This window comes from Artemia franciscana, chromosome 4, assembly GCF_032884065.1.
Source record: "Artemia franciscana chromosome 4, ASM3288406v1, whole genome shotgun sequence".
Classification (NCBI taxonomy): domain Eukaryota; kingdom Metazoa; phylum Arthropoda; class Branchiopoda; order Anostraca; family Artemiidae; genus Artemia; species Artemia franciscana.
Window position 1 is genome coordinate 61096627 of NC_088866.1, and position 24877 is coordinate 61121503.

The 24877-nt window shown below is 36.6% G+C and overlaps 1 protein-coding gene across 3 annotated transcripts in view; it reads left to right on the forward strand.

The window, feature by feature from the left end:
• Positions 1-24877, forward strand: part of LOC136026682 (regulator of nonsense transcripts 2-like) — a 173421-nt gene that overhangs the window by 99765 nt on the left and 48779 nt on the right. For all 3 annotated transcript variants that reach the window (XM_065703426.1, XM_065703427.1, XM_065703425.1), the window contains one exon: positions 11740-11919. In XM_065703426.1, coding sequence (XP_065559498.1) covers positions 11740-11919 — 180 coding nt within the window. The remainder of the gene's footprint in view (positions 1-11739; positions 11920-24877) is intronic.

The window sequence follows — 24877 nt, forward strand, 5'->3', positions numbered from 1 at the left end:
AAGAACTAGCTTAAAACACACTGGAATGATTCCTACGAAAAGTACTCGGTTCAATACCCATATCATTGTCATTAGATGGGGTGCATTTAAACCGTTTAGTCGTTTTTTTTTGTTTTTGTTTTTTTGTAGCGGCTGTGCGTTGATTTTGGATTAGTTTTTTTTTTTTTTTTTTTTTTTTTTTTTTTTTTTTTTTTTTTTTTTTATAGAAAAGAACTACGTTAAGAATTGTACCTTCTGGTGGACTTTTTAATTGCACATTTTGCTAGAAAAATGGTTTTTCAGCACATTTTCGATTTTATTGCTGTACTATCTTATACGAGGAATGTAGCGACACTGGTTTTAGTTCGTCTAGTCAAAAAAAACTTATGAGCTAATGTAATAAAAGACTGAAGTTTTAATAAAACACGCAACGCAAGAACTAGATTAAAACAGTGAAACAATTCTTAAGGAAAGGCAAGACTCCATTCATTATCCAAAGCGTTATTATAAGCATTTACGCAGTTTGGACTCTTTTTTCCGTGAGGCTAGGCATTGAATTAGAATTACAGCACAGTTCGAAAAGAATTCCGCTAAATATTGCACCTTTGGCCGAGTTTTGCCACAAAGAAGGTGTCTTCGGCACGTCTTCGATTTTATTGCTGTGCTACCTTATACTTGGCGTCTGGTACCACTGGTTTCAGTATCCCTAAGGACATCTAAGCGGATTCTATTTGCCAATATAACAAGCTAAAGCCGCACAGTTAACCCACATACTGAGACTTTTAAGACTTGTTCTTGTTTAAATTCACAAAAATGACTATTCCAGTGAAAACCTTTGCTTTTTTTTGCTTTCTGGGAAATTACGAAATTATCAAATGTGCCCTTTTTATTTAGACATCTTTTAAGCAGTATGCCTTTAAGTATTGTAAGCGTCGTGACACCTATTTATGTTGTTTAGAAGTATCAAGCGTTTATTGCTTTTGTAATATTTGAGAGAACTTGGGAAACCGCCTTAAAACATTTCTGACAATTCAGTTCTTTTTGTTTTAGTTCTTTTTTTCTTTAGTTTTAGAAAACTCAAAAACTCCACCATTCTTATTCAAGGCAAAAAGAAAGGAAACCATAATTTTCTCAAGATTGTCCTTCAATTAGAAATAAAACAAGATAAATCTTAGGAAAATACAGGAAATGTAGCATTCCCCCTAGAATACTTTATCTCGTCTTTCTAATCACTAAATCAGATATCTACATCATCCCTCATATGAAAAGCTTCATTTGTTAAGTTGAATAGTTAACTTATTACGCATATGAAACCCGTTTATAATCCTGTGTTTAAACAGGCTTGTGTTCACTGTGTTTAAACTCACTCTGTGTTCAAGGGATAAATTGAAGGCATTTTCCGGGCTTTGTATCTTAGCATGGAGACAGTTTTGTTAATCGCAATTTGCTTTTGAAGTTTTCTGTTTAAACCTCGCTTCTTAAGTACTGTAATAAAACTCGAAGCTGTTTAATTTTCATCTTTTAATCGAGTTCATGTTGGCTTTTGGTTCATTGTTTATTATTATATATCGACTCTTTATTTAAGTTTTTGCAAGATGAAATTATGTTCGAGCCAGAAACACAAAACGGCCAAGAGATGCACTTGCGAATAACTGATCTTATTTTCAGGCATACATTCTTTTTAATAGGGCTAAATCTTTAGAGATCTTAACAACAGATCCATTTAAATATTAAGGGACTTGAAAATTGTAGAGCGTTGCACATCTCATTGATTAGGAAGCAATTATTCTCAAGAAATCGATTTGTGGATATTGTGAGGTTAATACAAGATTAAACTATTAATTGGAAGTTGACCATTAAATTGAAAAAAAGAAGAAAAAGTGTCAAAATATTAGCTCCAAGAGTCAAGGGAAAAGAGCTAAAGCCTTTATTTTTAAAGCCTTGATAAATAACCTTGTATTCAGTGGTCGGATTAAAAGTATTTTCTGGTAAGGATCTTGGTGTGGGGACCGTAACTCTTCTCCTTTTGCTTAACATAATTTCTTATTTTCTTCTTTTAACGCTTTCTATTTCAACCGCAATCTTTAAATCTAGTAATAAAATTCAAAGCTTTTTAATTTGTATCGTTTATTCGAGTACATATCGACTCTTGGCTCATTGTTATTATTAACAATATTTTATTTTTATTTTCATAAAATAAAATTATTTACTAACCAAAAACACAGAGCTACGAAAAGTTGGACTTGCAAATAGGCATCTATGCAGCAGGGGCTTATTTTGAACGCACATTTTTTCTTTACTTCGTTGTTCTTTTAACGTAGCTATTCATGAGCCATCGTAGCAATCTAATAAATTAATATTCGTATCATTTTTATGGCACTTGGTATTAACCAAGTGACATATAGCAATCGCCAATTCTGTCGGTCTGTCGGTCTGTCGGTCCCGGTTTTGCTAGTTTAGGCACTTCCAGGTAAGCTAGGACGATGAAATTTGGCAAGCGTATCAGGGACCGGACCAGATTAAATTAGAAATAGTCCTTTTCCTGATTTGACCATCTGGGGGGAGTGTGGGGCCGGTTAATTCACAAAAAATAGAAAAATGAAGTATTATTAACTTATGAGCAGGTGATTGGATCTTAATGAAATTTGATGTTTGGAATAATATTGTGTCTCAGAGCTCTTATTTTAAATCCCGACCAGATCTGATGACATTGGGGGGAGTTGGAGGGGGGAACCCTAAAGTCCCGGTTTTGCTACTTTAGGCAATTCCAGGTAAGCTAGGACGATGAAATTTGGCAGGCGTATCAGGGACCGGACCAGATTAAATTAGAAATAGTCATTTTCCCGATTTGTCCATCGGGGGGGGGGAGTGGGGGGGCCGGTTAATTCGGAAAAAATAGAAATAATGAAGTATTTTTAACTTATGAGCGGGTGATTGGATCTTAATGAAATTTGATGTTTGGAATGATATTGTGCCTAAGAGCTCTTATTTTAAATCCCGACTGGATCTGATGACATTGGGGGGAGTTGGAGGGGGGAACCTAAAATCTTGGAAAACACTTAGAGTGGAGGGATCGGGATGAAACTTGATGGAAAAAATAAGCGCAAGTCCCAGGTACATGATTGACATAATTGGAACTGATTCGCTCTCTTTGGGGTAGTTGGAGGGGGGGGAGTAATTCTTAAAAATTAATGAGGTATTTTCAACTTACGAACGGGTGATCGGATATCAATGAAATTTGATGTTTAGAAAGATATCGTGTCTTAGAGCTCTTATTTTAAATCCCGACTGGATCTGGTGACGGGGGCGGGGAGTTGGGAGGGGGAAACCTAAAACTTGGAAAACACTTAGAGTGAATGGATCGGAATGAAACATGTTGGGAAAAATAAACACAAGTCCTAGATAGATGATTGACATAAACGGAATGGATCCGCTCTCTTTGGGGTAGTTGGGGGGGGTATTTCTGAAATATTAAAAAAATGAGGTATTTTTAACTTACGAACGGGTGATCGGATCTCAATGAAATTTGATATTTAGAAGGATATCGTGGCTCAGAGCTCTTATTTTAAACCCGACCGGATCTGGTGACATTGGGGGGGGGAGTTGGGAGGGGGAAACCTAAAACTTGGAAAACACTTAGAGTGGAGGGATCGGGATGAAACTTGGTGGAAAAAAAACACGAGTCCTAGATACATGATTGACACAACCAGAATGGATCCGCTCTCTTTGGGGTAGTTGGGGGGGGTTAATTCTGAAAAATTAGAAAAAATGAGGTATTTTTAACTTACGAACGGGTGATTGGATCTCCATGAAATTTGATATTTAGAAGGATATCGTGTCTCAAAGCTCTTATTTTAAATTCTGACCGGATCTGGTGACATTGGGGGAAGTTTGGGGTGGGGAAACCTAAAATGATGGAAAACGCTTAGATTGGAGGGATTGGGATGAAACTTGGTTTGAAAAATAAGCAGAAGTCTTGCATACGTGATTTACATAATTGGAACGGATCCGCTCAATTAGAAGGGGGGGGTAATTCTGAAAAATAAGAAAAAATGACGTATTTTTAACTTACGAAGGAGTGATCGGATCTTCATGAAACTTCATATTTAGAAGGACCTCGTAACTCAGGTTTCTTATTTTAAATCTCAACCGGATCAAGCTTAATTTGGGGGGGGGGCAGTTGGGGGGACCGGAAATCTTAGAAAATGCTTAAAGCGGTGAGATCAGGATCAAACTGGATGGGAAGAATAGAAACCTGTCTAAGATACGTGACTGACATAACTGGACCGGATCTGCTCTCTTTTGTGAATTGGGGGGGGGGGTAATTTTGAAAATTGAGGTATTTGTAACTTACGAAACGGAGACCAAATCTTAATGAAATTTGATATTTAGAAGGATCTTGTGCTTTACGACCAGATTCTGTGACATTCGGGGGAGTTGGAGGGGGAAACCGGAATTCTTGGAAAACATGAAAATTGGGGTATTTTTATCTTACGAATAGATGATCGGATCGTAATCAAATTTGATTTTTAGAAGGAATTCATGTCTCAGAGCTCTTATTTCAAATCCCGACCAGATCTTTTGACATTGGGGGGAGTTGGAGGGGGAAATCTTGGAAAAACACTTGGAGTGGAGGAATCGGGATGAAGCTTGGTGGATAGAATAAACAAATGTCCTTGATACGTGATTGACAGAATCGTTCTGGATTTGCTCTCTTTGGGGGAGTTGGAGGGAGGGGTTCAGTGATTTGGCGAGTTCGGTGCTTCTGGACGTGCTAGGGCGATGAAAATTGCTAGGCGTGTCAGGGAGCTGCACAATTTGACTTTCTAAAGTCGTTTTCCCAGATTCGACCATCTGGGGGGCAAAAGAGAGAGGAAAAATTAGAAAAAATTAGGTATTTATAACTTACGAGTGGGTGATCGGATCTTAATGAATTTTGATATTTAGAAGGACTTTGTGACTCAGAGCTCTTATTTTAAATCTTGACCGGCATTAAGCCTCTTATTTTCCTTTTCAAATCAATCTATTGATTCGTAGAATTTTGTTAGAGCTCATACCATATGATCTCTTGGCTCTTAGCTCTTCTCGCCTCGTCACAAGTGCCATATGAGCTCTTAGCTCTTGTTATTTCTCTGTTTTCCAAATGCAATCATTTCTTTTTACACCAAGTTTGTACACGATCAACATTGCGTTGTGTAATTCAAAAGTTGTCAAAAAAGTCAAAAGTCCCAAAAAAATTTTACAAGGAAGTTGAAAAGCTAAAAACTAACAGTGAGTGTGTTTGTCTCAGTGTGTGCATGACACTACTAATTATATTTGAAGAAAAGTTTAGTTCGAGCCTGCAAGGCGCGAGGAAAAGATTAGTGCTAAAAGCTACATTTGCCCAGTAAGCGAAAATTTCTCACTCAGAAAATTTTCAAGGAAGAAAATGAAACTTTTGAAGAGAAGCTAGACCTACGTTGACCGGGCAACGTGAAGTGTTGCGGCAACCTTTGTCCGGCTTCGCCGACTAAAGTGTTGCGAGAGCAACTTTTTGGTTTTGTTTCTTCGTTATCGATAAGTAATCACATGATCAAAGGCTATTCCTCAGCGTTGAAAAAACAACAACAAAATAGTATCGAAAGAAGGGACTAAATTGACTTTGCAGCCAGTTTAACTTTATCCTTTTCAATCGTAGACATCGTGATGGATGAAAACTTGGAACAATATCTTATATAATCTAGCTGGTATTATAAAGCTATCCCTTACTTTTCAGGATCAAAATACCATAGATGACATTCTTTTAATTATTACGAAACTATCTCATTGTTTTATATTTTCGTTTGTGCTTGTTTCTTCACTATCGGTTAAATGATGAAGTTGTCAACCTATCGAAGTTTTTAAAACGTTATGTTCAAACAAGAACGCATTCAGTTATCACATTACCAAAGGCTATTCCTCAGCGTTAAAAAAAAAACAACTACAAAATAATATCGAAAGAAGGGACTAAATTGACTTTGCAGCCAATTGTACTTCATCCTTTTCAATCGTAGACTTCGTGACGGATGAAAACTTGGAACAATCTATATATATAAAAATAAGTTGTCTGTCTGTGTGTCTGTCTGTGGATCAGGTGACGTCATGTTTCTGTGTTGACTGACGTCATGAAATTAGTTGTCGTCATTTTTGCTTTGACGGTGACGTTATTCAAGATATTTAAGACATATGTTCACGTAGAAATCTATTAATGTTTAAGTTTACAATGACTGATGAACTTACCATGGCAAAAGCCGATGAAGATGCCCAAAGAGTCTATGCCAAAAAACTTGCTGCTGATAGAGAAAGTCAGAAAAGAAAGCGTGCCGAGGAATCAAAAGAACAGCAAGGAAACAGGCTTGAGGCTGATAGAGAAAGAAAGAACAGAAAGCGTGCCGAGGAATCAAAAGAACAGCAAGGAAACAGGCTTGAGGCTGATAGAGCAAGAAAGAACAGAAAGCGTGCCGAGGAATCAAAAGAACAGCAAGGAAACAGGCTTGAGGCTGATAGAGAAAAAAAGAACAGAAAGCATGCCGAGGAACTACCAGAGCAACGCGGAAGCAGACTTGCTGCTAAAAGAGAAAGTGAAAAAAGAAGGCGTGCCGAGGAATTACAAGAACAGCAAGAAATCAGGCATGCTGCTGATAGAGAAAGTAAGAAAAGAAAGCGTGCCGAGGAATAACAAGAACAGCAAGAAATCAGGCTTGCTGCTGATAGAGAAAGTAAGAAAAGAAAGCGTGCCGAGGAATCAGAGCAACCTGAAAGTTATCGCCTGGCATTCAGGTACAACCCAGTCGATGATTATAGCTTGAGTAGATGTGTTCAAATCGGGACAATGTCTAAAATTTGTCCCTATTGCAAGGCCTTGAAATTCAATGGTGAAACAATGGGAATGTGTTGCGCCTGAGGAAAAGTTAAACTTCCTCTATTGGCTGCACCACCAGAGCCATTGAAGACGAATGAATGCTTGCCTGAAAAATTCTAATTTATGGGCACACGTAAAAATATTAAAATTAACTACAAATATGCGTGTCCGATTGCAAAACGATGACTCTGGTCAAACATTTTCAGATCAATTGCTGACAATTGGAAACGGAAAGCTCCCAGTAGACTCAATTTCAGGACGTATACAACTACCTGCTGATTTCTGTAATTTAGTGACGTCCAAAAATGAATTGATTGAAAAAGTATTTCCGAATATTCTAAAAAATTATAAAAATAATAAATGGCTAAGTGAAAGAGCGATTCTCGCACCCAAAAATATAGACGTCCACGAAATCAACAATATTGTTTTGACCAAGATTCGAGACCAGGCAGTCCTTTACAAGTCAGTCGACACAGTTTTGGAACCAAATGAAGCGGTTAATTATCCATCTGAATTTTTAAATTCCATAGATCTTTCAGGGTTTCCACCACACGTGCTACAACTAAAAATAGGCTTACCAATCATACTTTTAAGAAATATAAACCCACCAAAGCTTTGCAATGGCACTCGACTTGCCGTAAAAAAAACAATGGAAAACCTAATAGAGGCCACAATCTTGACAGGGCCTTTTGAGGGTGAGGCTGTTCTTATTCCTCGCATTCCCATGATTCCAACGGATCTGCCTTTTCAATTTAAAAGATTGCAATTCCCAATTCGATTAGCATTTGCAATCACCATTAACAAAGCTCAAGGTCAATCATTAGAAAAATGTGGTATAGATCTTAATACTGATTGTTTTTCCCATGGACAATTGTACGTTGCATGTTCGAGGGTCGGTAAACCTGACAATCTATTTATATGCAGCGACAATTGGACAGCGAAGAATGTTGTATATTCGCAAGTTTTACGCAGTTAATTTGTATTGTATCTATCTATCTATCTATCTATATAAAAACGAGTTGTGTGTATGCATGTTTGTTTGTTTGTAAAAAGAGCGTTTGCATATGATGTCATTATTAGTACATACGGCTTTGTATATGCAGAGACAATGGGAAAGCCAAGAATGTTGTATATTCGCAATTTTTACGTAGTTTAACTCCTGCAGACGAAATGAATGCTTGCCTAAAAAATTCTAATTTATGGGCACACGTAAATATATTAAAATTAACTACAAATATGCGTGTCCGATTGCAAAACGATGACTCTGGTCAAACATTTTCAGATCAATTGCTGACAATTGGAAACGGAAAGCTCCCAGTAGACTCAATTTCAGGACGTATACAACTACCTGCTGATTTCTGTAATTTAGTGACGTCCAAAAATGAATTGATTGAAAAAGTATTTCCGAATATTCTAAAAAATTATAAAAATAATAAATGGCTAAGTGAAAGAGCGATTCTCGCACCCAAAAATATAGACGTCCACGAAATCATCAATATTGTTTTGACCAAGATTCGAGACCAGGCAGTCCTTTACAAGTCAGTCGACACAGTTTTGGAACCAAATGAAGCGGTTAATTATCCATCTGAATTTTTAAATTCCATAGATCCTTCAGGGTTTCCACCACACGTGCTACAACTAAAAATAGGCGTACCAATAATACTTTTAAGAAATATCAACCCACCAAAGCTTTGCAATGGCACGCGACTTGCCGTAAAAAAAAACAATGGAAAACCTAATAGAGGCCACAATCTTGACAGGGCCTTATGAGGGTGAGGCTGTTCTTATTCCTCGCATTCCCATGATTCCAACGGATCTGCTTTTTCAATTTAAAAGATTGCAATTCCCAATTCGATTAGTATTTGCAATCACCATTAACAAAGCTCAAGGTCAATCATTAGAAAAATGTGGTATAGATCTTAATACTGATTGTTTTTCCCATGGACAATTGTACGTTGCATGTTCGAGGGTCGGTAAACCTGACAATGTATCTATATGCAGCGACAATTGGACAGCGAAGAATGTTGTATATTCGCAAGTTTTACGCAGTTAATTTGTATTGTATCCATCTATCTATCTATCTATATAAAAACGAGTTGTGTGGATGCATGTTTGTTTGTTTGTAAAAAGAGCGTTTGCATATGGCGTCATTATTAGTACATACGGCTTTGTATATGCACAGACAATGGGAAAGCCAAGAATGTTGTTTATTCGCAATTTTTACGTAGTTTGAAACACATATATAAATCCATCTATATTCACAGGTGGGACACAGGGACACAACTACAATGGCGCATAACTAATATGGCGCGTAACGACTTACGCGCGGGGGGGCTTGGGGGGGCGCGAAGCGCCCCCCCCAACAGCTAGTATCTTATATAATCTAGTTGGTATTATAAAGCTATCCGTAACTTTTCAGGATTAAAATACCATAGGTGACACTAATTATTACGAAACTACCTCATTGTTTTACGTTTTTGTTTGTACCCGTTGCGTAAACACTTAATTCTGTGAGATTTGAAGAGATAGAATACAATGTGCACCAATTTGCACAAATTTCTAGCCCAAATTGAACAGATTCTTACTTATAAGTCACTCCCGTGATAGACATTAAGTTCACTGGAAACTAAGAAATGGGCACACCAACTAGCAAAAGTTGCAAGCCTCTCATCGCTAAAGATGATTGTAGCCCAACAGCCGACTGTTGCTTACAAGTCCTCTATATATCTCACAATTTGTATCGGCCTAGATTTCATTTCAGTGTGTACCTTACTACTGAAGTTGTCAACCCCTTAAAACTTTCAAACTGGCATGCCTCATGAAGGAATTTTTGTACCAAAAAATGGACGTCATATACTTTGATCAGCTCATCAAGATCTATCGATTGCCGTCGAAAAAAAATAATCTATCTGTCTTAGTTCAAAAGTTGATTTTTTTTTTTGCCGTAGGCCAACTTTCTAACGTCACCACTTAGAAAGGAGCAAAGGATAAGCTCTAATTTCTTTAGCAATGAGAGAACTTTCAAATTTTATTAGGCACATCTGATACCATTTCTCTACCGCAATCCCAAGTCCGAAAAACCGTATGATAAACTCAGCTGAAATCGCGACCAGAAATGGGTAGAAACAATAAATGGCAGTACTTTCGGACTCGTGAGAAAATGCCACATTTCTGCTTCTGTAAATTTTTCTATTTATCACTCAAAGAAGATCTATTGGCTGTGGGGCCGGTAACTGCCGCATATATTTAACACGTATAGATTTTAGTCCATCTTCAATTTGAAAGTGGTGCCTGTCTGCTTGCCTGCTAGAACGGAGCTTTCCACTCGAAAGCAGAAACATGGTTTGATGAAACGAAAGCTTGGCTGCACAACTTCAGATGCTCCTCTCTGACATAGGCTATATAACTCCACTTCACTTCGCACACTATAGGCTCTGGCTCGTGGACAAGCAAAAACCGTCCTTTCTGGCCCCAGGCAAGAGTTCTGCGGAGCTTTCCAAAATGTAATGTCATATTCATCAATACGGCCTGAGGTCCACACTTTCAGTAAAAACCGCACAGGTTAGACCCTTACAAGTTTCCAGGAATAAGCTGAGATCGCTGGCATAGGAAAAAAAAGCAAAAAAGAAAAAAAAACTGGACAAAACCAAAGTGTTGCTCTCGCAACACAATAAAGAACTGGATTAAACTCTGATAAACCAAGGTGAATAGTTGATTTATTGTGAGAAGAGATGGAGATAACAGGTGTAGGGTAATGAGAGGGAGAGGGCAAATGTTTATTTTTATAAAACCTTTTAACGAATTGTCGTTTGAATCATCAGGTTCAATCGGGATTAATTAAAAAAAAATGCAACTGAGAAATACCATATTTATCGACGCAATATCAGACGGTACTTTTATCAGAAGAGAAATTTCATTGTGGTTTCATGTATTAATTTAATTTTGTTGCTGTTTTTTTTTTTCGTAATACTTTGGGTTCCAGCAAATCTTACTCACGGGAACATAATTTCCTAAAAATATTCTTTTTGGAGTAAAATTCACTTCAAAAGTTGTATTTGTTTTAAGCTATGAACCTGCTGAATGGGGTAATTTTCTTTTTTGCCTACCCTTTTTCTTAACAACCTTTATCTTTCAAATGCCCTGAAAACTACTTTTTTTTCCACTTGTGGGTACAGAAACCCACAAGCACTAGGAAATCTGTCTTATAATTACGCCTAGGTTTCTTACAGCTTCGATTTCCAGTTTAAGATTTTGATTTACAGTTTTCAAACTTAATAATATTCTTTTCACCGAAGTAAAAGATTCAGTGATGCTCAGAAAAATATTTTGGGTTCTGTCTTTACTTTGTTTTCCATAGCTTAACTGCCTGCTCCAACGTTTCGATATGTTCCCCGTAATTTCCCATTGTATTTTTCATAATTTGTCTTTGATGTGTTTTTGGAATCTTCCCTGAGTTGAAATTTCGGTCTCAAATATTTACATAAATGATTGAACTTACACCCATTCATACCTACCCTACGGTAGCTCATTGGAATGACGCTCAGTTTGGCTATGCAGGGCCTTGGATTTTATTGCAGCTGCCATAAGGCTGGGTGACCGACTTGCTATCTATCCCTCTAAAATGACTCTGCAACCGAAGCGTCGATTTGACACCCTACGCACCATCAACCGCTCTCGGTGATCTCTATTCGTTTTAAATGTTCATACCAAAAGTATTGTTTTTTTATTTTCAAGGCCAAAGTAAAATATTCCCTTAAAAAATTAAATGGCAATATTAACAGATGAGCCACTTTTTCCGTTTTATTAATGTCCTGTAAATTCATGTTACTTAATGCCTTTTGAATTATCCTCAGTTGAACTGATACTAATTACTACTTTAGGTTTTGTATGCCCTTATATCATTTGGAGTGAGTTTTGATCCCGAAAATCCTTCCGAAGCAGACCCTCCGGACAGCATGATGAGGTTAAGGTTGGCTTGCACCATTCTTGAAACATGTGGCATATATTTTACAAGCGGGATCAGTAAAAAACGACTAGATTACTTTCTTACTTATTTGCAGGTAACTTGAACTCATTTCAATTTAGAAGGAATAAGGTGTTTTTCTGGAACGCTTCCTGAAGGTTTCTTGTGGGGTGGGGGGGGGGTGGGGGGGTTTGGTTGGATGGTTAAAAAAAAGTACTTTTGGCGAAAAAGTAGCTTTATAAATGGCGTTATAAATGCAAAAGTGTTTACTTTTATAATTAGTTTTGTTGTTCTAGGGGTAGGGTAGCTGCCCTCTTACTTTTCCCTGTGACTTTCTTTGACTTCTTGTTCAGACCCCACTGTTTAAATTCTTTTAAGCTCCCTCCTCTCTCGCTCACACACTATCTGACCAGTTCTCAGTTTCTTTGAATCTCTTTACTAGTGTCATAAATTTGCTGACATTTATCATAATAGGCTTTAAATTCTTAGTCAACTATTTCGTCAAATTTTTAGTAGTATTCTCATATATTTTAGATTTTTCTTGCTAGTAATTTAAATTACTAATTAAAATGCAAAGACACACTAATTTAACGTCTTTTTTATTTATCTCCTTGGACTTATTTCTCCCCAAGGCTTTCTATCCCTATTTCGGTTTTACCGTTCCAATATTCGAAGGACGTCTTATCGTAAATGTGGACCGATTATATGTAATTAGTTGGCGAAGTGGGAATCAGAAAAGTAATCAGTTAAGCTGGTGAAGTAAACCGTATTTTAATTTCTGCTGAAAGTTGGTCTCATCAGGATTTCTTTAGACATAGCACATTTGCCAATTAAAAGATTTGAGTAGGAGAGACCGGAGAAAAAAAATAAAGAGGGAGCGTTCATCGTTAATTATCCTCCTGTCTCTGTTTAATGTTTGTTTGGCATGTTGCACACGATGTTCTTGTTTTGTTCCTTTAGAACTTCCAAGACAGTTTTTTTTTTATTTCGATGTAGTAGGTTTTGACAACTTCTTGTAATCTATAAAGAACAATAAAATGAAAGTAAACTGGCCAGTAAATAAAATTAATAAGGAAAATAAAAGTAAAAACAGAAAAATTCAAAAGTAAAATAAACATTATAAGGTTAAAAGTAATACATAATGTAATTTTCATTGCGTCTTTTATTTTTGTTGATATTATATTCTCATTAACCATTGGACTTTGTAATATATACGTACAGTATATATAGAGGTATGTAAATTTAGATCATTTTTATAGTAGCCAAGGGCGTATCCATGATTTCGTTGGGGGAATTTTGGGGGGATGAGGGGGTTACAAAAAGCACTTGAAAAAGTGTCACAAATTTGTATATATGCATTTTTGTTATGCTTTTACGAACCGGATATATATTTTTTTTTGGGGGGGAGGGAGGTTTAAACCCTAACCTCTCCCCCTGGATACGACTTTGATATTAGCTGAGTAAAATAGCGTTGAAAGTTGTTGTGTAATTTTGGAGTTTTTTTTTTTGGGGGGGGGGGAGGGCTACTATCACTGCTAGATCCTACTGCCCTTATTATAGTTTGTGCCGGCAGTGTATATTTAATATTATAAACCAGGTTTCAGAAACCAACCCGTTTTTTCTTCATATACTTGTAGAAACTAAAGGGAAATTTTCTGTTATCATACTGATGCGATTATGCCACCGGATAAGGGTTTTCGGTACGAGATACTATGGATTAGGAAGCCCAATAGTGTTTTATTGCTGTCCTTGGCAGTCTGCCTTCATGCTTACTAGTTTAATGGCTATTTTTATTTTAAGAAATTGAGTTACTTAAATTACCTTAAATTGCCTTAAATCACAGCTTGGAGTGAAATAAGGACTTTTGATCCTGTTGAATCACTCCTTGTGATGACAGTTGCATACGTGGTTGATTAGATTCTGGTGGAAGATTCTGGTGCATCCCAGTCAAATCTCCATGGTTTGTCACTCCACTCAGCATCCAGACGGCGTTTGAATACATCTGTTGATTCAGCAGAAACAGTGTTCTCCTTGAGGTTGTTCCAGAGGTTCACAATCCGGTTCGAGAAGAAGCTGCATCTTGGTCCAGTCCTTGCATGAAGTTTGCGGATTTGTTTTGGGTGTCCTCATGTTATGTGGGAGGAGAAAATCTCCAGGAGCTCATTTTCTTGATTGGTAGAGAGGAGTTTATGTGCCTGGATCATATCCCCACGTTTCCGCCTGTAGACTAAAGAGGGGAGGTTGAGTTCCTTCAGCCGTTCACTGTAGGGTTTGTTTTCCATACCGGCAATCAGCTTAGTGGCCCTTCGTTGGATTTGCTCAAGCACTGTTGAATCGAGGGGTGGCCAGGATGATCCCCACCTCCAAACACGGTCTTACCAGTCCTTTGTAGAGCTTGGTGATTACATGTCTACTTCTGCTGGTAGTGCTGTGTTTAATGATACCCAGGGCTCTGCTAGCATTGGCTGAGATCTTCTGTGAGTGGGAGCTGAATTTCAACTTGGAGTCTACAATAACTCCAAGATCTCTCTCCTTTCTATTTATTTGACATTGTCTCGGAATTTTTTATTTTCGCTCTCTTAGAACTTTGAATCAGAAAAAGTATTTTTCTCGTAGGCCAGACGAGCCTTTTTCATAGCACCAATATAAATTATGTTATAGCATCGATAGTGCAACTATCGGTTATAGCAACTGACAGCTTAAAAATGTTTTTTGCAGAAAACAACTGTTTAGTGTGACAAAACCAAAAGGTTGAAGCTTAGTAGAAATCATTATTGGAAATTGGACTTGCTGAAATAATCAAATATCTTTGATTAGTTTAGTATGGATAGACATTAAATTGTGGAAAGAGCAAAAACTGATCTATTCCAAATATATATATATATATATATATATATATATATATATATATATATATATATATATATATATATATATATATATATATATATATATATATATATATATATATATATATATTAAAAAGGGATTACTATAATTAAAAACCTTAAAAAAGAAAAACTAAAAGTTTGAAGTTTAATTTAAATCGTTAGGAAAACATCATCACCGAATTTCTTTTCTTATAACTATAAGCTATGTCTTTTAATGTTTTACTTTAAACTAGAGGAATACCTGAAAAATCCTAAAACTCCTTTTTTTTAGATGATATCAAATCGCTGCGTGATTAAGCAACTGCGTGATTTGAACGCAACCAGTTATATAATACCGGTAGGACGGCCCAAAAAGTAAAACTTTGATATTATTACAAATAATGATTCTCTATTTTGACAAGGGATTAGGACAATTCAAAAGAATAACCAAAAGTTTCTATAAAAAATAAAAAGAAAACCTTTCTAATAAAAAAGAAAAACCAAAAGTTTCAAGCTTAGTGCAAATCCTTCTTAGAAATGAGACTAGCTTCAATGATCAAGCCAACAGTATGAAAAGACATTAAATTGCGTAAAGAGCGAATTTGTATATATTATCCATTGTTTTTATATTTGTATATGTTTTAACAAGGGATTACAACAATTTAAAAACCTTGAAAAAGAAAACCTTTTGAACGCAACCAATTATATAATATCAGTAGGAAGACCCAAAAAACAAGAAAAAATCTAAATATTATAAATGATGATTCTCTATTTTGACAAGGGATTACAACAGTTCAAAAACCATAAAAAAGAAACCCAAAAGTTTGAAACTTTGTACATATCGTTGTTAGAAATCGTACTACCTTCAATGATCAAATATCTTTGAACAGACAGTATGAAAAGACATTAAATTGATTGAAGAGCAAAAAAACTGGTAATTGCAAAAATATTTTTATATATTTTAACAAGGGATTATAATAATTCAAAAACACCCAAAAAGGAACCCAAAAATTTGAAGTACAGTATGAAAAGACATTAAATTACGTAAACCGCAAAAAAACTGGTAATTGCGAAAAATTTCTATATATTTTAACAAGGGATTGCAAAAATTAAAAAACCTACAATGGCGCGTAACGACTTACGCGCGCGGGGGGCTTTGGGGGCAAATATTTTTTACGCTAGTATATGTATATATATATATATATATATATATATATATATATATATACTAGCTGTTGGGGTGGCGCTTCGCGCCACCCCAACACCTAGTTGGTGGGGGCGCTTCGCGCCCCCCCCAAGCCCCCCCGCGCGCGTAAGTCGTTACGCACCATATTAGTTACGCGCCATTGTAGTTGTGTCCCTATGTCCCACCTGTGAATATAGATATATATATATATATATATATATACTAGCTGTTGGGGTGGCGCTTCGCGCCACCCCAACACCTAGTTGGTGGGGGCGCTTCGCGCCCCCCCCAAGCCCCCCCGCGCGCGTAAGTCGTTACGCGCCATAATAGTTACGCGCCATTGTAGTTGTGTCCCTATGTCCCACCTGTGAATATAGATATATATATATATATATGGTTTTAACTACGTAAAACTTGCGAATATACAACATTCTTTGCTGTCCCATTGTCTTTGCATATAAATAGATTGTCAGGTTATCCCCCTGTTTCCCCCGGTGTCCCCGTTGTAGTTGTGTCCCTGTGTCCCGGTCGTCATTTATATTCCCTGTGTCCCGGGTCCCGGTCATCATTTGTATCCCGGTGTCCCGGTCTGTATATACATTCGTTTTTTAGTTTTGTTTTTCTCCTTTATTTTTTTCCTTTTTTTTTCTTTTTTAGCTTATTTAGATTTTTAGATTTTTTAGTTTTTTTTATTAGTTTTTAGTTTTTATTTCTTTTTAGTTTTTTTGTCCCGGTCGTCATTTATATCCCCCTGTTTCCCCCGGTGTCCCCGTTGTAGTTGTGTCCCTGTGTCCCGGTCGTTATTTATATTCCCTGTGTCCCGGTCGTCATTTGTATCCCGGTGTACCGGTCTGTATATACATTCGTTTTTTAGTTTTGTTTTTCTCCTTTATTTTTTTCCCTTTTTTTTCTTTTTTAGTTTATTTAGATTTTTAGATTTTTTAGTTTTTTTATTAGTTTTTAGTTTTTTTTTCTTTTTAGTTTTTTTGTAGTTTTTACCTTCTTTTTAGTTTTGTTAATTTTTTTTTTTACTTGTGTCCTGGTCGTCATTTATACTCCCTGTGTCCCGGTGCTTTGTTGATTGCTAATCGAACATTCCTTTTGTCCTGGTCGCTTTCTCTTTGAGTGTCGTCATTTATTTTTTTCTTTTTTAGTTCTTTTAGTTTTTACCTTTTTTAGTTTTTTTCTAGTTTTTAGTTTTTTTAGTTTTTTACCTTTTTTTAGTTTTTTTAGTTTTTTAGCTTTTTTATTTTTTTTATTAGTTTTTAGTTTTTTTGTAGTTTTTGCCTTTTTTTTTAGTTTTTTGTCCTGGTCGCTTTCTCTTTGAGTGTCGGCATTTATTAGTTTTTTCCTTTTTTTTTTTAGTTTTTTATTGGTTTTTACCTTTATTTTAGCTTATTTTTCAGTTTTTTCCTTTTTTTTAGTTTTTTTTTATTTTTTATTTTTTTTAGTTTTTTACCTTTTTTTAGTTTTTTTAGTTTTTTTAGTTTTTTAGCTTTTTTACTTTTTTTATTAGTTTTTAGTTTTTTTTTGTAGTTTTTGCCTTTTTTTAGTTTTTTCAGTTTTTTTTTTAGTTTTTTATTGGTTTTTACCTTTATAGTTTTTTTAGTTTTTTAGCTTTTTTATTTTTTTTATTAGTTTTTAGTTTTTTTTGTAGTTTTTGCCTTTTTTTAGTTTTTTCAGTTTTGACGTCACCTAATCCAGTTTTTTCAGGTGACGTCACCTGACACATCCATCCACACATCCATCCACACATCCACAGACAGACAACTTATTTTTATATATATAGATATATATATATATATATTATATATATATATATATATATATATATATATATATATAGTTGTTACGCGCCATTGTAGTTTCCCTGTGTCCCACCTGTGAATATAGATATATCTATATATATGTTTTTAACTACGTAAAACTTACGAATATACAACATTCTTTGCTTTCCCATTGTCTGTGCATATAAATAGATTGTCAGGTTTACCGACTCTTGAACATGCAATATGTAATTGTCCATGGGAAAAGCAATCCGTATTCAAATCTATACCTCATTATTCTAATGATTGCCATTGAGCTTTGTTGATGGTGATTGCAAATCGAACATTCCCTGTGTCCCCGTCGTCATTTATATATCCCCTTGTGCCCCCCGGCGTCCCCGTTGTAGTTGTATATTCCCTGTGTCCCGGTCGTCATTTGTGTCCCGGTGTCCCGGTCTGTAGTGTCATCTTATAATGACGTCATACGCAAACCCACAAACAAACAAACATGCCTACAAACAGCTTATTTTTATATATATAGATATAGTTTCTTTTTTAGTTTTTAGTTTTTATTTTTTTTTTCTTTTTTTTTTTAGTTTTGCGGCTTTTTTTATTTTTTTTAGCTTTTTTTTTCTTCTTAGTTTTTTACCTTTTTGTTTTTTTTTGCTTTTTAGGTTTTTAGCTTTTGTCGCGCCATATTAGTTAAGCGCCATTGTAGTTGTGTCCCAGTGTCCTACCTGTGAATAAAGATATATATATATATATATATATATATATATATATATATATATATATGTTTCAACTACGTAAAACTTGCGAACACACAACATCCTTCGCTGTCCCATTGTCTGTGCATATAAATAGATTGTCAGGTTTACCGACTCTTGAACATGCAACATATAATTGTTCATGGGAAAAACAATCCGTATTCAGATCTATACCTCATGATTCTAATGATTGCCCTTGAGCTTTGTTGATGGTGATTGCTAATCGAACATTCTCTGTGTCCCCGTCGTCATTTATATATCCCCCGGTGCCCCCCGGCGTCCCCGTTGTAGTTGTGTCCCTGTGCCCCGGTCATTTGTATTCCCTGTGTCCCGGTCGTCATTTTTGTCCCGGTGTCCCAGTCTGTAATTTCTCTTTGAGTGTCCCGGTCGTCATTTATATTCCCTGTGTCCTGGTGAGTCGATAGACACACAAACAAACAACTTATTTTTATATATAGAAGATATATATATAATATCAAATGCAACCATGGTACTCCACGTTTTTGAAATTCGATTGTATACATATATGTGACCACCTTGTCATTGCTTATTTCATTAAATATTTCATTAATCATTGCTTATTTCATTAAATATTTGTCTTGCGATTCGAGTGACGAGATCAGAATGTTCGGGAGGGGACCGCTCTATGATAATTTCATTACCATCACACAGAATACAAGCTATTTTTGAATTTCTTGGCAATCAGGATTACAAATAATAGATATGAGGAAATCTGGTGATCAAAGGCGACGAACAATAGCCATTGCGTCTTCAAAATATCCACTATAATACCGTGTTGATTCGGTGGATGATGATGGTAGGATTACTTTTTTCTCCAAATACTTCCTTCTATTTTGCAGCTAAGTTGTTGATAAGCTGGGTAATTCCTCACAGCATATAGACACCAGTTGTGTAGATTTGTATCTCGCCCATAGAAGGATTCAACACGCATCTTTAGACTAGTCGTTAACCTCCAGTGCTCCCACAGCCAATCAGCGCGGAAAGATCTTGGTCATATTCCAGGAGTGAAAACAGAAATTTCTGTTGTGACCACCGTTAATTCTGGCATTACCCCCCCCCCCCTCTTTATTAGGATTGTATAAAAATGATGGTAGTTTATTTGTTAATAGATATGTCTATCTATTATCCGTCCATGCGTTCTATATAAGCTGTTGAATCCAGTTTCCAACTGCGAGAGGGTCTGGTTTTGACGCAGCGCCAATTAATGCCGCGACAATAGTTATATGTTGCTTCTGAAAAATGTTTGCGCAACTGGTGTCTATATAGGCTGTGATAATACCTACACACTGTTCAGTTTATATGGTTTTCTGATTCAGTTTCTTAGATTGGATGCTATCACGTTTAAAACGATTAGAAGTACATGATGTTGTTGGAAAAGTCGTCTGCCAAAATGCTAAGCATTAAAACCTGTCTAATACAGGGTGAGGGTTTGGTTTGGCGTGTTCAGGTCGAAAAGTGATACGATACGACGCCAATTTAAGCAGTGATAAATGTTTGTTACATGGATAAAGTATATGAAGTGGCATAGACCACGGTATATCCTGGTGAGGCAGCTTGGTAAAGTAATAATAAAAAGTACATTTGGCCATATGAAGGTGGTTTGGAATCACCAAAACGAAATATACTGTAAGGTAAATCGTAGATCTCTTGAATGGTGAAAATATAATTACAAGAGCAATTTTTTTCATCTGAAAGTAAGGAGCAGCATTAAAAATTAAAACAAACAGAAAGTATTACGTATATGAGGGGTTTTGCCCCATTGTCAATACCTCGCTTCTTACGCTAAAACTCGAATTTCGTTCCGATCCATTAAGAGTGAACCCTGAACCACATAGGCCGTTTAATTAGAATAAGTAGCTCTTTTGAAAGTATTAAAAATACTTTAGCGTATAGAGCTACGTATTGACAAGGGGGTGAACCCTCTTATATAAATAATAATATGTGCTCGTTTCAACTTTAAATGTTGCTCCCTACTTTCAGCTGAAAAAACTTGCTTTTATGGCACTTGGTATTAACCAAGTGACATAGCGATCGCAAATTCTGTCTGTCTGTCCCGGTTTTGCTACTTCAGGCAGTTCCAGGCAAGCTAAAACGATGAAGCTTGGCAAGTGTATCAGAGACCGGGCCAGTTTAAATTAGAAATAGTTTTCCCGATTTGACCATCTTGGGGGGGAGGGGAGTGGGGGCCGGTTAAGTCGGAAAAAATAAGGTATTCTTAACTTCCGAAAAAGTCATCGGATCTTAATGAAATTTGAAGTTTGGAAGGATATCGTGTCTCAGAGCTCTTATTTTAAACTATGTATCTGGTGACATAGGGAGTAATTGAGGGGGGTGGAAACTAATCTCTTATAAAACGCTTAGAGTGGAGGGATCGGGGTGAAACCTGGTGGGAAAAATAAGCACATGTCCTAGATACGTGATTGACATAACCAGGACGGATCTGCTCTCTTTGGGGGAATGGGGGGAGGATTTAATTCTGAACAATTAGAAAAATGAAGTATTTTTAACATACGAAGGAGTGATCGGATCTTAATGAAACTTGATGTTTTGAAGGATATCATGTCTCAGAGCTCTTATATGAAATTTCAACCTTCTCAGGTGAAGGGGATGTTGGGGGGGGGGTTGGAACCTAAACTCTTGGAAAATGCTTAGTGTGGAAGTATCGGGATGAAACTTGGTGGAAAGAATAAGCAGAAGTCCAAAATAGGTGACTGACCTAACCGGACCGGATCTGCTCTCATTGGTGGCGTTGGGGTTTGGAGTAATTCGGAAAAATTAGAAAAAATGAGGTATTTGTAACTTACGAACCGATGATCAGTTCTTAATGAAATTTAATAGCAAGATGGATCTTGTGCTTTAGAACTCTCATTTTAAATCTCGACCAGATCTGGTGACATTGAAGGGATTTGGAGGGGGGAGCCGGAATTCTTGGAAAACGTGAAATCGAGCTATCTTACGAACGGGTGATCAGATCTCAATGAAACTTGATATCTAGAAGAATCTTATTTCTCAGAAGCTCCATTTTCATTTAGAATCGGATCTAGGGACATAGAGGGTCGGAGGGGGGAAACAGAAATCTTGGAAACTGGAATTCTTGGAAAACGCTTAGAGTGGAGATATTGGGATGAAACTTGATGGGAAGAATAAGCACAAGTTTTAGATATGAGATTGACATAATTGGCACGGATCCGTTCTCTTTGGGGGAGTTGGGGGTTGTTAATTTCAAAAAGTTAGAAAAATGGTATTTTTAACTTAAGAACAGATGACCGGATATTAATGAAATTTCATATTTAGAAGGAATTCATGTCTCAGAGCTGTTATTTCAAATCTCGACCAGATCTGTTGACATTGGGGGGAGCTCGAGGGGGAACCAGAAATCTTGGAAAATGCTTATAAATGTCGTAGATACGTGAATGACGTAACTGGACTGGATCCGCTCTCTTTGGGGGAGTTAAATGGTGGGGTTCAGTGCTTTGGCGAGTTTGGTGCTTCTGGACGTGCTAGGACGCTGAAAATTGGTAGGCGTGTCAGGGAGCTGTACAAATTGACTTGATAAAGTCGTTTTCCCCGATTCGAACCTCTGGGGGGCTGAAGGGAGAGGAAAAATTAGAAGAATTGAGGTATTTTTAACTTGCGAGTGGGCGATCGGATCTTAATGAATTTTGATATTCAGAAGGACTTCTTGACTCAGAGATCTTATTTTAAGTCCCGACCGGCATTAAGCCTCTGATTTTCCTTATAAAGCAATCTATTGATTCTTAGAAGTTTGCTAGAGCTCATACCATATGAGCTCTTGGCTCTTCCGACCTCGTCTCGAGTGCCATATGAGCTCTTAGCTCTTGATTGACGTTCGTTTTTGAAATAATACTTGAAAAACCGGCTCCCACTTCGTGGGAAATTATCTACCCCCGTCAAAAATTCCTCCATGGAAAGGTCCTGCAACGTAACCCCTTCCTCGCAAATCCTCCACAAGAAAAAATCCCCCCTGAAAACATCCGTAAACTTCCTAATAACTAATACTATGTGTAAGCAATGGGAAGCTCATAACTTGTAGCCCTTCCCTGGGACTGCTGGGGATTAAGTCTTCCTCAGAGACATAGTTTTCAGATCTTTGATCATGCTGAACAAATTGGCTATCTCAAAGTTTTGATCCGGTGACTTCGGGAAAAAATGAGCGTGGGACGGGGCCTAGTTGCCCTTCAATTTTTTTGGTCCGTTAAAAAGGGAACTAGAACTTTTGCATTCCGATTGAATGAGCCCTCTTACGACATTCTAGTACCACTGGGACAATACGATCACCTCTGGGAAAAAAAATACACCCGGGATCTTTCTTCTGGCAAAAAGCATTCCACATTTTCTTCAATTCCACGTTTCTTCAGATAGGAGCTTGAAACCTCTACAGTAAGGTTTCCTGATACACTGAATCTGATGTATGTGGTAAATAAGATAGTATGTCTATATAAAAATATCGACAGTATTTTCTGACGCTCCAGCTGGATAGAAAAAATGGGCGAGTTGAAGGGTCCCACACGATGGTCGATATTTTTCAAACTGACAACATTCTTGCCAAGTTGTTACATCAGTGCTGTCTAAAAAGTAATTTTAGCCACAAAATGAGAAAAAAAAGTTTCATTTCCAGAATAATTAATACAGAGTAATTTATAACTGTAAACTGAGCGAGGCCAAGCTTTTCTAAAAAAAATACTTTAATATATTCCCTGAGGCCAACGTGACTCTTATACACAATAATGGTTGAGGGTAATAAGCTTACCTAAGCTATGAACGTCCGGTGACATTTGCAGCTTAGGAAAGCTTATTACCATCTACTTGACATCCATAGTTTGGGTAAGCTTATTACCATCTACTATTATTAAATGAAAATACTTTTTTTCTTAATACACGGTTTAAAACTTTTTAATGGTTTGAAATTTTGTGGTAACTATATCTTTTTTTTTTTTTTTGCTTTTAGTCCCGCCTTTGTTTTATATCTGGGCTTTGACGTGTTCTGTATATTCCTTGTCTTAGGATAAAGCCAATACCGATTTCTAGCTAAACAGTCATCGATTCTGTTTTGTTTGTTGTTTCTCTTCATCTTGCTAAAAAGTTCTTGTCTCTCAGGTCCTGTTTCTTTTGTCTTTGGATGGTCATTATTTGGTCCGTAGATGGATTTAATGAAGTTTTGGTCTACTCGATTTGACGTAACGTTTCTTGTTCCATACTTTTCAAAATACTTCGCCAGTATAGAAATCATCTTAATTTTAGCAAGTTTTATTCTCTCTTCGGACCGAGCAAATAATCTCAAAGTTCCAGACGCATTGATTGTACAATAGTCATTACTGTCGATAAATGTTATTTTCAAGAGTTGTTGGCCTTCTTGGTGATTCATATCGGAAAGGCGCACTGAAGGGTTCTGTCTCGCCTGTTCATGCAAATCGTTTAACTGGACTTTGTAACGGAGATTTACAATTCCCATGACATTATGGAACTTAAGTTTCTGGAACTTTGCCTTTGAATTTCCTAGTTTTTGGATTAACCTTGCAATCCTACGTCCACCAATTCGAACGTCCATTTCATTATTTCCCCAAACCTTTACTGTCCCTGTCTCGTATATACAGGCTTTTATATTTGGTCTTTTCAATCTTATCAAGCACCGCCGTGGATTTTCTTTAAATATTGTGTTGACAGAAATTCTTGCAAAATCTTTTGTATTTAGGGTACATGCAACAGAAAATGTTCCAACAGTGTTTTTTATTTCAACGTCTAGATCTTTTGATTTGAAATAAGTCTCCCCAGTGCTGTCGGGTGCTTTTCTTGGACTCTGAATCTTGGCTGTTTCAAAGGTGTAATTTTGTTGATATTCCATTTTGTCTATAAGTGTAGTTATTGAGCTATCCATGCTGTTCGGTGTTTTGGTGTCAATTTCTTGTGATTCATAATAATCTGCCAATCTGTTGTTGCCTACTGCTTTTCCAATTTCAGGACGCTGAACTATCTGAGACGGTTCAAAAAGTCGTAAATTAACGTTAATGTAATGAATGGAGAATTGTTCATTTTCTGAAGGGAGTCTAAGTCTACAAATACGATGTAATTCTTCTATTGTGTCACATTCTATAACACACGCTTTGTCAATATTAAAATTAGGCCAGGGTGCACCTAAAACTCCACATGAATGTGAATCAGTAAAATAGTATTTATCGTCGTAATGCATAAGACCTAAAGACATAGATAGAGCAACAATAATTCCAGAATTATGTTCTGAAAATAAATTAGTGAGAGCATCAAGTAAAGACTTATACGATACTCCGTCATTTATACAATCAATCAAGTTTCCCTGACATAGCCAATTATCACTATAGTCAAGGGAAATGGCATGATCAAAAACCAAGACATGATTTTTAATTATGTCTAAATTCCTTAATTCCAAATGACCATTTTTAGCTATTGG